The 13,994-nt window shown below is 39.3% G+C and overlaps 1 protein-coding gene and 1 pseudogene across 2 annotated transcripts in view; one reads left to right on the forward strand and one right to left on the reverse strand.

Moving 5' to 3' along the window:
* The window catches only part of KIF11 (kinesin family member 11), a gene marked incomplete at both ends in the record, with an annotated part of 40,826 nt that overhangs the window by 459 nt on the left and 26,373 nt on the right, over positions 1 to 13,994 (reverse strand). Inside the window, 8 exons of the mRNA XM_080911218.1 lie at positions 1,753 to 1,869; positions 2,674 to 2,822; positions 4,320 to 4,542; positions 6,269 to 6,548; positions 7,559 to 7,665; positions 8,577 to 8,735; positions 8,813 to 8,938; positions 12,522 to 12,694. Coding sequence (XP_080767344.1) covers positions 1,753 to 1,869; positions 2,674 to 2,822; positions 4,320 to 4,542; positions 6,269 to 6,548; positions 7,559 to 7,665; positions 8,577 to 8,735; positions 8,813 to 8,938; positions 12,522 to 12,694 — 1,334 coding nt within the window. The remainder of the gene's footprint in view (positions 1 to 1,752; positions 1,870 to 2,673; positions 2,823 to 4,319; positions 4,543 to 6,268; positions 6,549 to 7,558; positions 7,666 to 8,576; positions 8,736 to 8,812; positions 8,939 to 12,521; positions 12,695 to 13,994) is intronic.
* LOC308416932 (large ribosomal subunit protein uL23-like) lies at positions 6,771 to 7,234 on the forward strand (annotated as a pseudogene). The gene has a single exon. The product of its transcript is annotated as a large ribosomal subunit protein uL23-like (transcript).

Below are 13,994 nucleotides of genomic sequence, written 5' to 3' on the forward strand. Positions count from 1 at the left end.
ATATTACTTTTTTGCATTATTTCTAAAACATAATTACAAATTTCCCTTTAAGACAGTGATTCTCAACCTCAAGTGACTCTGCCCCCTAGTGGACACAGGCGGATGTCCTGAGCCACTTTAGGTTAGCACAGATACAAGAGTCCTTCTAGCTCCAGGAACAACTGGCCATGGAAGTGTTAACCTGCAGGGAAGCTGACAACACACAACTGCCCAGTTTAAAATGTCAGCAGTGCTGCTTAGAGTAAGGAGATCTGTCACCACGAAGACTTACTTCTCTTCTATTGAAAATGTGTTTCAGGCTGGAGAGATGGCTCAGAGGTTAAGACCACTGACTGCTCTTCCAGAGGTCCTGAGTTTAAGTTCCAGCAACCACATGGTGGCTCACAACCATCTGTAATGGGATCCGATGCCCTCTTCTGATGTGTCTGAGGACAGCTACAGTGTACTTATATATAATAAGTAAATCTTTAAGAAAAAAAGGAAATGTGTCTCACACTCTACATCTCTGGGTTGAAGGCTAGTCAGGTCTCTAGAGCGAGGTCCAGGACAGCCAGAGCTACACAAAATCATGTCTCAAAAAAAAAAAAAAAAAAATAAAGTCTAAAATTTTAGACTCTAGAGATGTAACTTAATTACTCAACATGAATTCTAACCCCAGCACCAACAGGAACAAAAGCCACGAACAATAATAAAGAGTTGGGTTGCCTGTATGAGCAATGGTGTGGTGATGAGTGGATGTACCAGGCCAATAACAATACATAATATATATGCACACACACAATTATGTAAGTACACACACACATATAAATATAAAACATGTAAAAATATGTGTGTATAAAATATCAGCATAAATGCAGATATCATATGTCTTGCATAGGAAATTCTTATTTAATCTAGGCTCCTATCTTCAAAACCCAGGGAAAGCTGCCAGGCAAGACTTTCGGGCGTTTTTGAGTTGGACTCACTGTGTGATCCTGGCTGGCCTGGAATCATGATAAAGACAGACTTGAACTTGCGGAGATCAAACAGTTTCTGCTTCTACAGTGCTAGCACCACAGGTATGCGATGCCTCACTTGGCACCAGGCACTTTTGAACGGCTCATTCCTAACTGTGTTAAAAGGGCATGATGCCTCACGCCTGCAATTCCTAAGGCAGGAGGATTGGTAAATTCTAGGCTAGCCTGTTCTACCGAGCATGACTGTATAAAAGGAAAAGAAGGTGGTGGACATAGATCTGTCACATGGTGTGCATGGACAGCATCAGGGAGCTCAGGGGAGTAATGGACAAGGAGAGCGGCAAGGTGGGCGGGATAAGTCACTATGCAACTTATAGTCTCAATGTGTGCACACAAGGACCTACTGGGTACAGATACAGATAAAAGAAATAGAAGAGGCAGAAATGAGACAAAAATTACTAACGATTACTTTCTAGTTATATGTGATGTCAATTTTTACCTTTATGTGTTCTATAGAAGATTCCTTCATCACACTATGTACAGTTTACAGAAAAATTAACAAGCCATTAGAAAGGAGTGACTAAATTTTGTTGTTGTTCTACACCAAGAATACTGTGTTTTGTTACTGCTTTGTTTTTTAAAGACAGGTCTTGTTTTGTTAGCCTAAGCTAGCTCCGGCCTCAGCCTCAAGTGTGGAGGTTTCAGGTGTGTATCCTCATGTCTGGCTACTGCCTGGGTTAGGCATGATCCCTTTATATTAAGTAGTGAAGTCTGAGTGAACAGCATTATCGAGTACCTGGAAGAACGGAACACCTCCACTGGAAGAGCAATCCACACTGGTGTGTACACATGTCTCCTGACTCGAAAGCTCTTCAGTACTCTGCTCCAGAACCTCCGGCTCCTCATCCGCGTCCTAACATAAGGTGATGAGTGGGATCGTCATAGGGAGCAGGGTGTGGTGGGGCGTGCTTGACAATCCTAGCTCTCAGGAGGTCGAGAGAGAAGCTTTATATCAAAGTTAAACTTTGATAATTATTAGAAAAATTACAAAATATAAAGTATTGGCTTGTATTCTCTAATTTCTTAGCTTTTCTATATTATTAACTTTTCTATTGCTATTAACTACAGAGCACAAACTGAGGGCTTGATTGCCTTGCTTCTAATTGCAGCTTCATCTTTGTAATCTGAGACAAAAGATTCTTAGCTTGATCATTGTAAAGATGTGGTGGCCATTCCACAGGGTTACTGAAAGGCTTACATTAGCATGCACGGAAAGAACCTAGAACAGTGTCTGGCATGCAGTTCCTGCTTAAATACTGGGTTTTTCTAATTACTACTTACAAGCCTAATTAATTCAAAATTAATCAGATTAAAAGAAAGTCAGCCACTTTCACAGAAAGCAGCATAGGGCTGAAGAGTAAAAAGTAACATTCATTCCGTGAGATCAACCATAGGGACGGACTACCTAAATATCCTGTGGATATGGCAGCCCACCTGTCACCGCAGGACAGGGAGAGCTGGGAACTGGTAGCTCTGGGTTCAAGTGAGACTACTTCAGTGTGTACAGTGGAGAGTAGTCAACAAAGGGACTCAGAGTCAGCGTCCTGCCTTCTCACATGCACACATATTGAACGCACACTCCCACACACGTGTGCCCCCATGCGTGCAATAGTAAGGAAGCGTGTGAGGAAAAGTTCTAAACACGTGTGAAATGTACCGGACTGGTCTCTCTGGTGCTTTCTGGGCAATGTAGCATCATTAGTGGCTTGGGCTGCTTCTTCTGCAGCTGATCAAGGAGCTGTTCCCGCGGTTCAGTTCTCACAAGTGTTGAAGGATATAAATAAGTCTTTCTCTCTGGCGTCATACCTTTATAGCAGACATTAGAAAAGCAGGGGAAATTAAATATGAAATACAGCTTTCAAATACTTTCAGGTAACTTGTCTTCCAAAAACAGTGATTTTCATATATCTTTTTTTATCTGCCAGGCACATACTGGTTGAAGCTAACAATATTTTGTTATCTTTAATAGATCTCAAAATTCTCAAAATTCATCCTACCTCTAAAAATGTTTTCCTTTCTAAGGAAGGACAAAAGATGTATTAGGCTTATGAAAAATTTTGGATCCTCTGAGAAATAGAATTAAAAGTTTTACCAGCTTTGAAAGAAGTTATTTCATTATAAATTTGGTGCAATGGCTGGCTCTTAACACAATTCTATTTCTTTATTTGCCTTTTCATATAACATTTCATTTTCATTGATAGCTAATGATAAATCTGAAAGACTGAAGAAGCTAAATAAACCAATATTCTTTAGTACAAACTCCTTACGATTACTTCTTTAAAAGGAACTTTGAGGTGTAATTTATATGTCACAAAAACCATTCAAAAAAGTGTACAATACAATGACTTTACAATGCAATGAGGATCAATTATTAATATGTGATCAGGGTAGTTTATCCATCTTTGCCATTTCTGATCTCAAAAACCAGTGATTTTTAAATGATGCCAGTCATTTAAATAAGAGAAGGGTGTGGAAACAGTTGTGCAATGCATGGAGTTTTGCATTAAACAAGAACTAGCATCTATACTCATCTGGCACATTTGGCATTAAAACATCCTTTTAGACACACTGCTGACTAGTCAGTTTTATTTGTTTTAATAAATTTTGGTTTCAGTTTGGTTTTTTGAGTCAGGAGCTCTTGTAGCCCAGGATGACACCAAGTTTATTCTAAAGCTAAAGATGACCTAGATCCTGATCTTCCTACCCCTTCCTCTGAGTGCTATCATAAAATGTTGCCACCACACCCAACAATTTATTCTTTTCTCTTTCATCAGTCTTGCTATGTAGCCCAGGATAGTCTCCAAGTGACAATTTTCTTTCCTCAGCCCCCTGAGGAAAATAAATTATAAAATTTCATAAACAATCAGATGTCTAGTTTGTTTATATGCATGCTTTTAAGTTATACCAGGCTTCAAAAATGCCTTTTCTGGGCTGGAGAGATGGTTCAAAGGTCAAGAGCACTAGCTGCTCTTCTAGAAGTCCCGAGTTCAATTCCCAGGACTACATGGTGGCTCACAACCATCTGTAATGAGATCTGGTGCCTTCTTCTGACCTACAGGCATGCATGCATATAAATAAATCTTAATGTAAAGTGGGAGAAAATCCATTGGGGATTGGAGAGGTGGCTCAGTGGTTCAGGATACATTAGTCTTCCAAAGGACCAGAGTTCAATTCCCAGCACCCACACTCATTCCTACCACTACTTCCAGCTCCAGAGGGATCCCTTCATCTGGCCTCCAAAGGTGCTGCAATCAAGTGCACATATCCACCCACCCGAGACCCACATAAGTAAAAATAACATACCTGTTGGGATATCTAGTTTTAGATCCTGTTGCAGAAAGCAATTAAGCTTTGATAAGCCAGTTTTTATAGTTTCATCAAGCTCTCGGCTTCCTGCTTTAAATTTTTCTTCATCAGAAGTTATCTGAACAACAAAAGAGCTGTGCTGGTTCTCAATAGCTGTTCTGTGTCCTCTTATTTTTTCAGAGATCTCTGAACTTGAAGCTTCACAACATCCATTTACAAACTGTAAAGGACAAAAGCAAGCTTTTATTATAAAATGTGTAAGCACTTTTAGCCACATATCATTTTTACTACCTCGAAACTTCTCAGAATACAAGTTTTAAAAACTCATACAAAAGTAGAGAGAACAACACAATTAGCTCCTATATTCACTGCACAACATGGGTACCAGGACCTGAAAGCACTCTGACCTGCTAAGCCATCTCTCTTGCTACCCATTCTTAACATTATCAGCAACAGATGTAAGGAAAGGCTAACTTAAAAAAAATCAGCCTGGCAGTGGTGTACACACCTTTAACCCTAGCCCTTAGGAGCAGAGGCAGACTGATCTTAGTGAGTTCAAGGACAGCCTGGTCTACAGAGCTAGTTCCAAGAAAGCTGTATCTACACACACACACTCCATCTGTGTGTGTGGAGAGAGGGAGAGGGAGAGGGAGAGAGGGAGATAGGCAAGCAGGCAGGCAGACAAACAGTCACCAGACTGAAAGCTAAGTCTTTATTAAAATCTTTTTTTTTTTTGCTCCATAAATTATTCTTTTTTTGTTGTTTATTTAACTTGAAAACCTTTGCTTTTTAAAGACACTACTGTCTTAAGATGTGCAAGAGGGCATACACCTTTAATCATAGCACAGGGAGGAAGAGACAGCCGGATGATTTTGAAGCTACTATAGGCTAAATAATGAGTCCAATGCCAGGAGAAGAGAGGAGGAAGGGAAAGAGGGGAGAGGGGCCAGGGCTGGGGAAGAGATGATGGACACAAGAAACTAGGCCTTTTCCTCCATCTCAAGTTCTGGATTTGGTCAAATATATCTATCTCTATACCAGGTTTGTGTTTGTTTATATTATTTTTGGGACAGTCTTAAGACTATATATGGCACAGACTGGACTCATCAAACTCTGAATCTCCCTGACCTCTGCCTCCCAAGTGGTAGTATCACAGGTGTGTGCCTCTGTCCAGCTTCTATGCCTCAGTTTGATTTCTGAAACCTATATAAAAGTGGAAGTTTTACAATAGGACACAAGTCCATACATCATGCAAAAAATACAATAACAACAACAACGATTTGGGACAGAAGAGATGGATTGGTAGTTAAGAGCACTTGCTGTTTATCCAGGACTCTAGGTTTCCAGCTCCTGTGTCAGGGTGCTCACAACTGCCTATAACTCCCAACTCCAAGAGATCAGACACTTTGTCTTCCAAAGGTGTTCACGGATGGGGACACACACACACACACACACACACACAGAGAGAGAGAGAGAGAGAAACGCACACAAACACCAAATAAGATACAATTTAAAAAAACAAATCAAATAAAATGAAACTTCTAATGTAAGAATATGTACCCTTCTGCAAAGAGACTGACCAGTAAAAACAAAGAATATAAAACAGAAATTGGAAGAAACAATAAATTAGATTTGAGACCTAAAATGTGAGACAAGAGCATGTATAAACATGGCAAATACTATACTTAAAGCTGAAGTTATTCATTATATCTTAGAAGACTATATAATGTTTTGAGTTTCTGGTGCTTTGTTTTTATGAGATGGGTCACACTATGTAGCCCTGGCTATCCAGGAGCTCAGAGATCCCCACATGCCTTTGCCTCCTGAGTTCTAGCATTAAATGTGTGCCCAGCTTCTGTATTTTAAAATCAATTCTCAGTCAAGACTATTTTTACTTCTGACTATAGCTATTCTCTCCAAAGTTAGTTCAGGTACAGACAGGTTACCTCCATGAGGTTCTGAAGTTCTTCCTTCCTCTTGCTTAAGCAGGATGCCCACTGATCAGAGAAGTGAGCTGTGCTTGTGTTCAGGGCCCCACACCTCTGTGTCATCTCTTCAGATACAGTCTCCAGGTTGCTGCTGAGTAAACCGCAGTGTCCTACAGACTCTTCAACCAGCTGTGTGCCTTCTTGGTTAAAGTGTCTGAGTTCTTGTAATAATCCATCAGATTCAGCAAGAATTTTCTTACTGTGAACTGTTGTTTGGTTGATCATCTCAGTAGATTTCCTGCAGGAAAATGGCAGAACCATGAGCTACAGAGTAAGACTCTCAAAAAACCAAACACCAAAAACTAAACCAATCAACTCATGGACCAGGAAAACCACAAGTTGAATGAGAAAGGCAATCAACAGATGCCAACAAGAATACTTGGAAATATCTGGCAAACATTTTATAGAAGTCATCACAAAAATGTCCCAAAAAAGCAATTAAAAGCCCTTTTTCAACAAGATGGTGCGAAAATCGAAGAAGGAAGCTCCTGCCCCTCCCCAAGCTGAAGCCAAAGCAAAGCCTTAAAAGCTAAGAAGTCAGTTCTGAAAGGCATCCACAGTAACAAAAAGAAGAAGATCTGAATGTCACCACTTCCTGGTCCAAGACCCTGCAACTCCAGAGGCAGCCAAAATATCCTCGAAAGACTGCACCCGAGAGAAACAAGCTGGACCACTATGCTGTCATCAAATTCCCACCGACCACCGAGTCAGCCATGAAAAAGATAGAGGACAACAACACGCTTGTGTTCAATGGGGATGTCAAGGCCAGCAAGCACCAGATCAAACAGGCCGTGAAGAAACTATGACATGGATGTGGCCAAAGTCAATACCCTGATAAGGCCTGACAGAGAGAAGAAGGTGTATGTGCGCTTGGCTTCTGATTGTGATGCTCTAGATGTTGCCAACAAGATTGGGATCGTCTAAACTGAGTCCAGATGGCTAATTCTAAATATAACCCCTTTTTTTTTCACCATTAAAAAAAAGCAATGAAAAGCCCTGTGATTTCAGCACTTGGGAAGGTGAGGCAGAATTGCTTCGAAGTCAAGGCTATGCTGAAATATACAGTGAGGGCCTGTCTCAAGTATGGGGGTAGAGAGGAAAGAATATACTCATACACATATAGACACAAAAAGTCAAAAATTTACTTTTAAGCAAGCCAGAATTGTGTATACTATTTGAAGTCTTTCTTCCTTTTGGATAGTATTCCAGGCTTACAGGAGACTTTAAAAGAAGTTAGCATTTTCTTACCGCTCTGTATTTTCTTGAATACTGTTCAGTGGTTTCTGAATGTTTTCATACTTCTTTTCCAAAGCACAAAATCTCTCTGCCCAACTATTGCTTAACTGGCAAAGTTCCTGTAAGAAACATTGAGACAAGAAAGATTTAAAATGGTAATATTTAAATGTTTGTTTTTTGTATATGGATGGTAACATGGTCCTATGGATGAGAATTTATCATTTTTTTTTTGAGTCAGGGTCTCCTTATATAGCTCAGGTCGGCCACTAATTGCTCTAACTTCCTGCCTTGGCTACTAAGGATTACAAGTGCAACGCTATACTTAGGTGAACTATCTGAATTCTTGACAAAACATTTCTAACTTCACGTCTCACACATAGAGGGTAGCCCTGAAAAGAACTTTAAAAGAACATTTTAGGACTTTTAAAAAAGAGTAAAGAATTAACAACAACAAAAAATCTTTTTGCTTTGTTTTTTGGAGAAAAGGTCTCATCACATAGCCTTACTAAGGCCCTAAGAGAAATGGATGCTGGAGCTGCAGCACTGAGCAAGCCAGTGATCAGGCAGGAACTTTTGGATCACTTTAGATGCTACCGCAGCCTTCCTCTAAAGACACTTTCCATTTTGTTCATCTCGCTAGGAGGAAGAAGCATTTTGTGTGTCATGATGTGGTAAATCACTGTGTTCCGGACGCAGCAAATTCTCCAAGATTAACTGATCTAAAGTGCACTTGCTAGCCAGACGGAGGGTGTCAGCGCACACCTTTAGTTCCATATCTCAGATGCAGAGGCAGGTAAAGCTCTGTGCATTCTGAGGCTAGCCTGGTCTACACACCAGAGTTCTAGGACAGCCAGGACTACACACACACAAAAAAAAACCCTGTTTCCAAAACAAAAGACTGACTCAAAAGAAGTTTTCTCAGTTATTTTACATAAATTACCATCAGAAAAAAACAGTAGCAGGAGCAACCTCTGGCCCAGTGAGATAGAATACTAGATTCATTAAGGCATTAGAAACAGTCTGGAGATACCTGGGAATGGGTTTCCTTTATTGTCCTCAGGTCTTCAGTTAGGTTTCCACAAAGCCTTTGTGATTCAACCAAGGAAGAAACAGTATTTTCTCGGAGTTCACGTAAATTGTTACACAGGACACTGAGAAAACTGTCTATTTCTCTTTTTTGATCTTCTACCTTTAAGGAGAAAAAAACATTAGTTTCTTTATTAGGTACCCTATCAAGTCTGAGGTATTAAGAAATAACATGTATACCTTTTCAGCCACTGTCGATGCAGCCGTGAAAATGTGCTGTAGTTGCCCACTTATGTTCAAGATGGAGACCACACCAGGGGCTACGATGGTCTTCAGGGAAGTAACAAGGTTGGTCTCAAGTTCACCCTGGTTTTTAAAACAAATACTTCCTTAAGAATGTTTATTTGCATTATCTTGGCTAATGTATCTCAGATATTTAGCAACCAAACACCCACATTCAAAATTCTGAATTGACATTCTCTATAACCTAAAGAGACACAAGTACATACCCAGAGTTTATATTCTGCCTGTATTGGTCCTGCTCTAGTAACTGAACAGTGCTCACTAGTGTATAGTGAACGCTAAGTCTTCTCTCTTGTATTTACATATCTTGTGTATATATGTGCTGTGTTTTGTGTACCTTGTTGCACAGGCTGTGTAGCGGAGGATGTTCTTGGCCCCCTTTCCCTCCTGCCTCCACACTATCAGGATCACAGGCTTGTACCATACGCCTGCCTTTTTAAGTTAAATTTTACAAATCTAACGGAGAGTTCAGAAGAGAAAAGTAACAGTAAAGTGTTGAGATTCCAGCACTCCAGATTGACCCCCAGCATAATCAAAACATCTACACGTACATTTTAACATAATAATTTTAAACAGCTTTAGGTTACTGATCAAAAAAGTTAAGCCAGGAAAAAAAAAAATTATTAAGAGTAGGTCTTAGGGGGCTGTAAGGTGACTGACTCAGTGGTTAAGAGCATGTGCTGCTTGTGTAGACGACAGAGTTCAGTTTCCAGCACCCATATTAGGTGGGTCCAGCTCCAGGGAATCCACACGTGCCCACACTCACTTGTACACACTCTCCCACCTCCACAGAAACATTTAAAAAAGAAAAGAAAGAAACTTCGGCTTTGGAGCCAAGCATTATATATAGCTCATACTTCTGAAGCCCAAGAGGCAAAAGCAGGATGACTGTACATGAGATGAACCAGCCTACACCAATAAGTTCTGCTCAACCTGAGCGAAACAGAGGGCAAGACCCTCTCAAAACCCCCGGGGAGGGAAGGCAGCACACTTTAGGGTAGAAGTATTTAACTGACGAACCTGTGAGCTAAGGGCCTAATGTATCAGAACTTTTGAGTTCTTACTCTTTCAGAGGAACATACGAAACTGAGAATATAATGTAAAAGATCCTTTCACTAGGGAAAGAGCAACAGAGTAAATACAAAATCTAACCAGAAATAAGTTAGCAGACTGCACTGATAAGTTAGTGCTTGGGGCATCCGTTTCGGAACCTAATCCCCATTACCAAACCAAAGGAAAACAGCCCAGTGTTGCACACACTTGTAACCCAGCAAGCAGAGACAGCAGAAACGGGCGGATCCCTGGGACTGAGCACGCTGGAAAGCCTGCCACCCAAAATCCATCTCTAGAATCCAGGTAAAGGTTGAAAGAGATAATGAATTCTACAAAGTTGTCCTCTGGCCTTATGTACACACCATAGTAACACACACAAAACACACATAATAACATATCAAATCTTAAAAAAACAAAAAGCAACACCACCTTAGGAGAGATACCTAAGGTTTTTTTCTAGACTTCTTATCTACCTGTACATACATGTACACACATACATACATGCATATGCAGAAAAAAAAAGAAAGGAAAGAAGGAAGACAGCAAGAGAGAGAAAAAAAAGTAGTAAAGAAAAGACTTATGAACTTTTTTTTTTTTTTTTTTTTTTGGTGGGGAGAGCATACTAATTTCAGTGAAATCTATGAGAACAGTGGTCACTTCTTCCTTTGATTCAAGCAGAGGTTTGTCCTTCCAGTTCCTGTCCCCCACCTGACTGTTTTGATGTTTTGTTTGAGAAAGTTTCACTATATAGTCCTTGGTTGGCCTGGAACTTGCCATATAAAACAGGCTTGTCTCAAATTCAGAGATCCACCTGCCTCTCTGCTTCCCAGGTGCTGAGATAAAAAAGTATACATGACCACATCTGACTTCAAGCAGTATTTTCAACATTCTATGTATAAAGATATCAACAAACAAATGAATCAGGTTCTTAAGTTAGAGACAGAATGTTATAGCTTTGTTAAATTTGGGCAACTGAAGAAACCTATTATCACAGAAGCACTGAATCTAGGCAGAGGGCCAGTTAATACTTGTGGTATTTACTTAGAAACTTTGAAATAAATATTGTTGGGATTAAAATGATGGCTTAATAGTTAAGGCAGTGGCTGTTCTTCTAGAGGACATAGGTTTGATTCCCAGTATGTACCCACAAAGCAGCTCACAGCTGATGTCATCTTCTAGACTCAGAAGGCACTGTATGTATATAGTGCACAGACAAAATAGTCATACACACAAAAGTAAAATGAAAATCAAAATTGTAGGATTGTAAACCTCAAGAAGCCAAGATTCTATACAAAGGAAATAAGCAATATGACAAAGAACTTCTTAAGACAATACAATCCAGACTACAGATAAACCAGGCTGGTGAAATATCACAACAGATAGGGGTTGTCTGTGGCCAAACCTGACATATATGGTCCCTGGAACTCAATCAAAGAAAACTGAATCTAAGTTGCCCTCTAACCTCCTCGTGCAAACCATGGCACACATATGCACATGTACACATATCCAGAAAGTATTAAAATTTTAGAACAAAGACAAAATAGATATAACATGAGTAGATAAGCTATGTTTTGTTTTTGTAACTTAGGCTGAGCTGGCAAACTCTACATAGCCTATGCTGGCTTCAAATTCGTGACTTCCCTTGCCTCAACCTCCCAAGGGTTGAAATTACTAGTGTGTACCATAATGCTCAGCAGTATTGCTATATGGAGTTAAGTTTTTAAAGTTAGGCCTAGTGGGGTTTAATCATCTAAATCTAATGCAAAGAATTATATTCTGAGTTCCTAGGTTGCAAGTCTTCTTCCTGAATTACTATTAATCTCACATTGTTATTACCACCGCCCATGAGCCAGTAAGACAGCTCAGTGAGTAAAGCACTCACTGTGCGTGCCTGATGGTCTGCATTTGATCACCAGAATCTACAGGGGAAGGACTACTGAAGGAAGAATTGTCCCAACCTCACACATTGTAGCATGCACCCTTACTCAACTCTACACCCCACACTAATTTAAAAAAAAAAAAAAAAAGAGCTACTTACGTTTGGTCATTTGTGCTAAATTAAAGCAAGCCAGCTACCTACCATCCTCTACTGGGTTAGCTAACTCCAGCTCCGGTGAGGAGGGTAGCTTACCAATTTCTTAGCCAAATAATAGATTTCAAGTCCCCTGAATCCACTGGATTCACTAAGAGAGTACCAGAAGACTCACTAAGAACTGGTACTCTTGTTTGTACAGGTCCTCAGGTAGCTTTAAATTCACTAAAAACCAAGGATGGCTTTGAACTCCTGATTCTTTTGCCTCTTTTTTCTCAAAAAAAAAAAAAACAAAAAAACAAAAAAACAAAAAAACAAAAAGGTGTAGGCCACCTCCATCTTTCACAGCTGCTGAAATTACAGACATGTGAACTACATTGGCCTAAGTATTCCCACTCTCAGCTACACCAAATGACTGAAAACAGTTTCAAAGTTTAGTCATATCCCCTTGGAAACCAGTCTTTCTATCATGGGGGTTGGGGAAGGACAAAGACAAAAGTCTCTGTTTGCACTGTTTCTGCTGACCACCCACTCTGTAAAAACATTAAGAGATTTACTAACAATCAATCCTTGCAGCACAGTTTTACTTTGTGCTGCTAATGATTGTTCCTCCAATATCATATCAGAAATCTGAGAAACACGAGCTGACACATTCCCTGGAATAGACATGAGAGATTCAAGTGCTGTCGTGGTAATGGTGTCTAATGCCGAGACACTAGAAGACATCAGATTGCCTACAAAAAAAGAAAGAGAGAAATGAACTTTGGCATAAATATATTTCAATGCAATTAAGACCACTTTCAAAAAGTCAAAATCAATCCACTGCAGAATTTATAATAACTGCATTAAAGAATTGTCATACTACATAATCAAGAAAAGTTTTAAACATGCCTGTTCTGTTAAGCCCTTGCATATTAAAAGCACATCATATTTAAGTATACCTTATAATGACTTTAAAATTACAATATATTTTTCTCCATTTGAGATCACCTTAACTCCAGTCAACCCACGTTTCAGCTTCCCAAGAGCCACCACATTTAAGCAGAACATTCTAAAATTAGTATCTAAAGTTTATAGTAGATGAGTTTATTAAAAGAGAAAAATCCATATAATTATTGTGAAACATACTTATAACCTCAGCCCTTTAAAGGTGGAAACAGAAGAATTAGATTAAGCTACACACATTCAAGGTAATGCAAGGTTACCCTCAGCTTTCTAGTAAGCTGGAGGTTACGCTGTTACATGAGACTTTACCTAAAAAGGAAGCATTAACACACAAACACACACACATACACAAATTTAAAAAATTACAACCTAAAAAAATATTACTTCTCTATTTTGTGTATATGTATGCTTGTGCTCTCAGAGATGTTAAGAAGAGGGTGTCAGAGCCCCTGGAACTGGAATTATAGTTGTGAGCTGTCATATGGGTGCAGAGGAATTAAATTACTTTCTCCAACCACAATTTACAAATTAAAAACAATATTTTTAAAGAAAAGTATCCAAGAAATTAAATAGTAATACCTAGAAGAAATGAGTCAGGCTCAATTATAAAGGGAAATTTATTTCTAATGATAATATGTCAATTTGATAAATCTTAACTTATTGTATAGAAAATAGTCTAAAAAAAAATACAACCTCCAAACTTTATTGTAAAGAAAGCAAAAACATTCATCTCTTGCCTATACAGCTGATAAGTTCAATGGGACAGGCACTGCTTGGTTTCTGTTTGTTTAAAACAGAAGTGGTTTGAGACATGTTAGTTCACATCCATAAGCCTCAGCTCTCAAGCCGAGCCAGAAGATCACAGATTAAAAGCCAGTTTGTGCTACACAGTGAGTTTAAGTTCAGTTTGGTCAACTTAGCGAGACCCTGTCTCAAGATATAAAGTTAGAAAATAAGAAAAAAAGTTTAAAAATTAAAATTGTGAAATCAACACACATGAAACAAAGGAAGACTAGACTGGGCTGGAAACTTAGCTCAGCTGCCAGAACAATTAATATGCATAAAGCCCTGGGTCCATCTCTGCTACCA

This window comes from Micromys minutus (assembly GCF_963924665.1).
Source record: "Micromys minutus genome assembly, chromosome: 2".
Taxonomy (NCBI): Eukaryota; Metazoa; Chordata; class Mammalia; order Rodentia; family Muridae; genus Micromys; species Micromys minutus.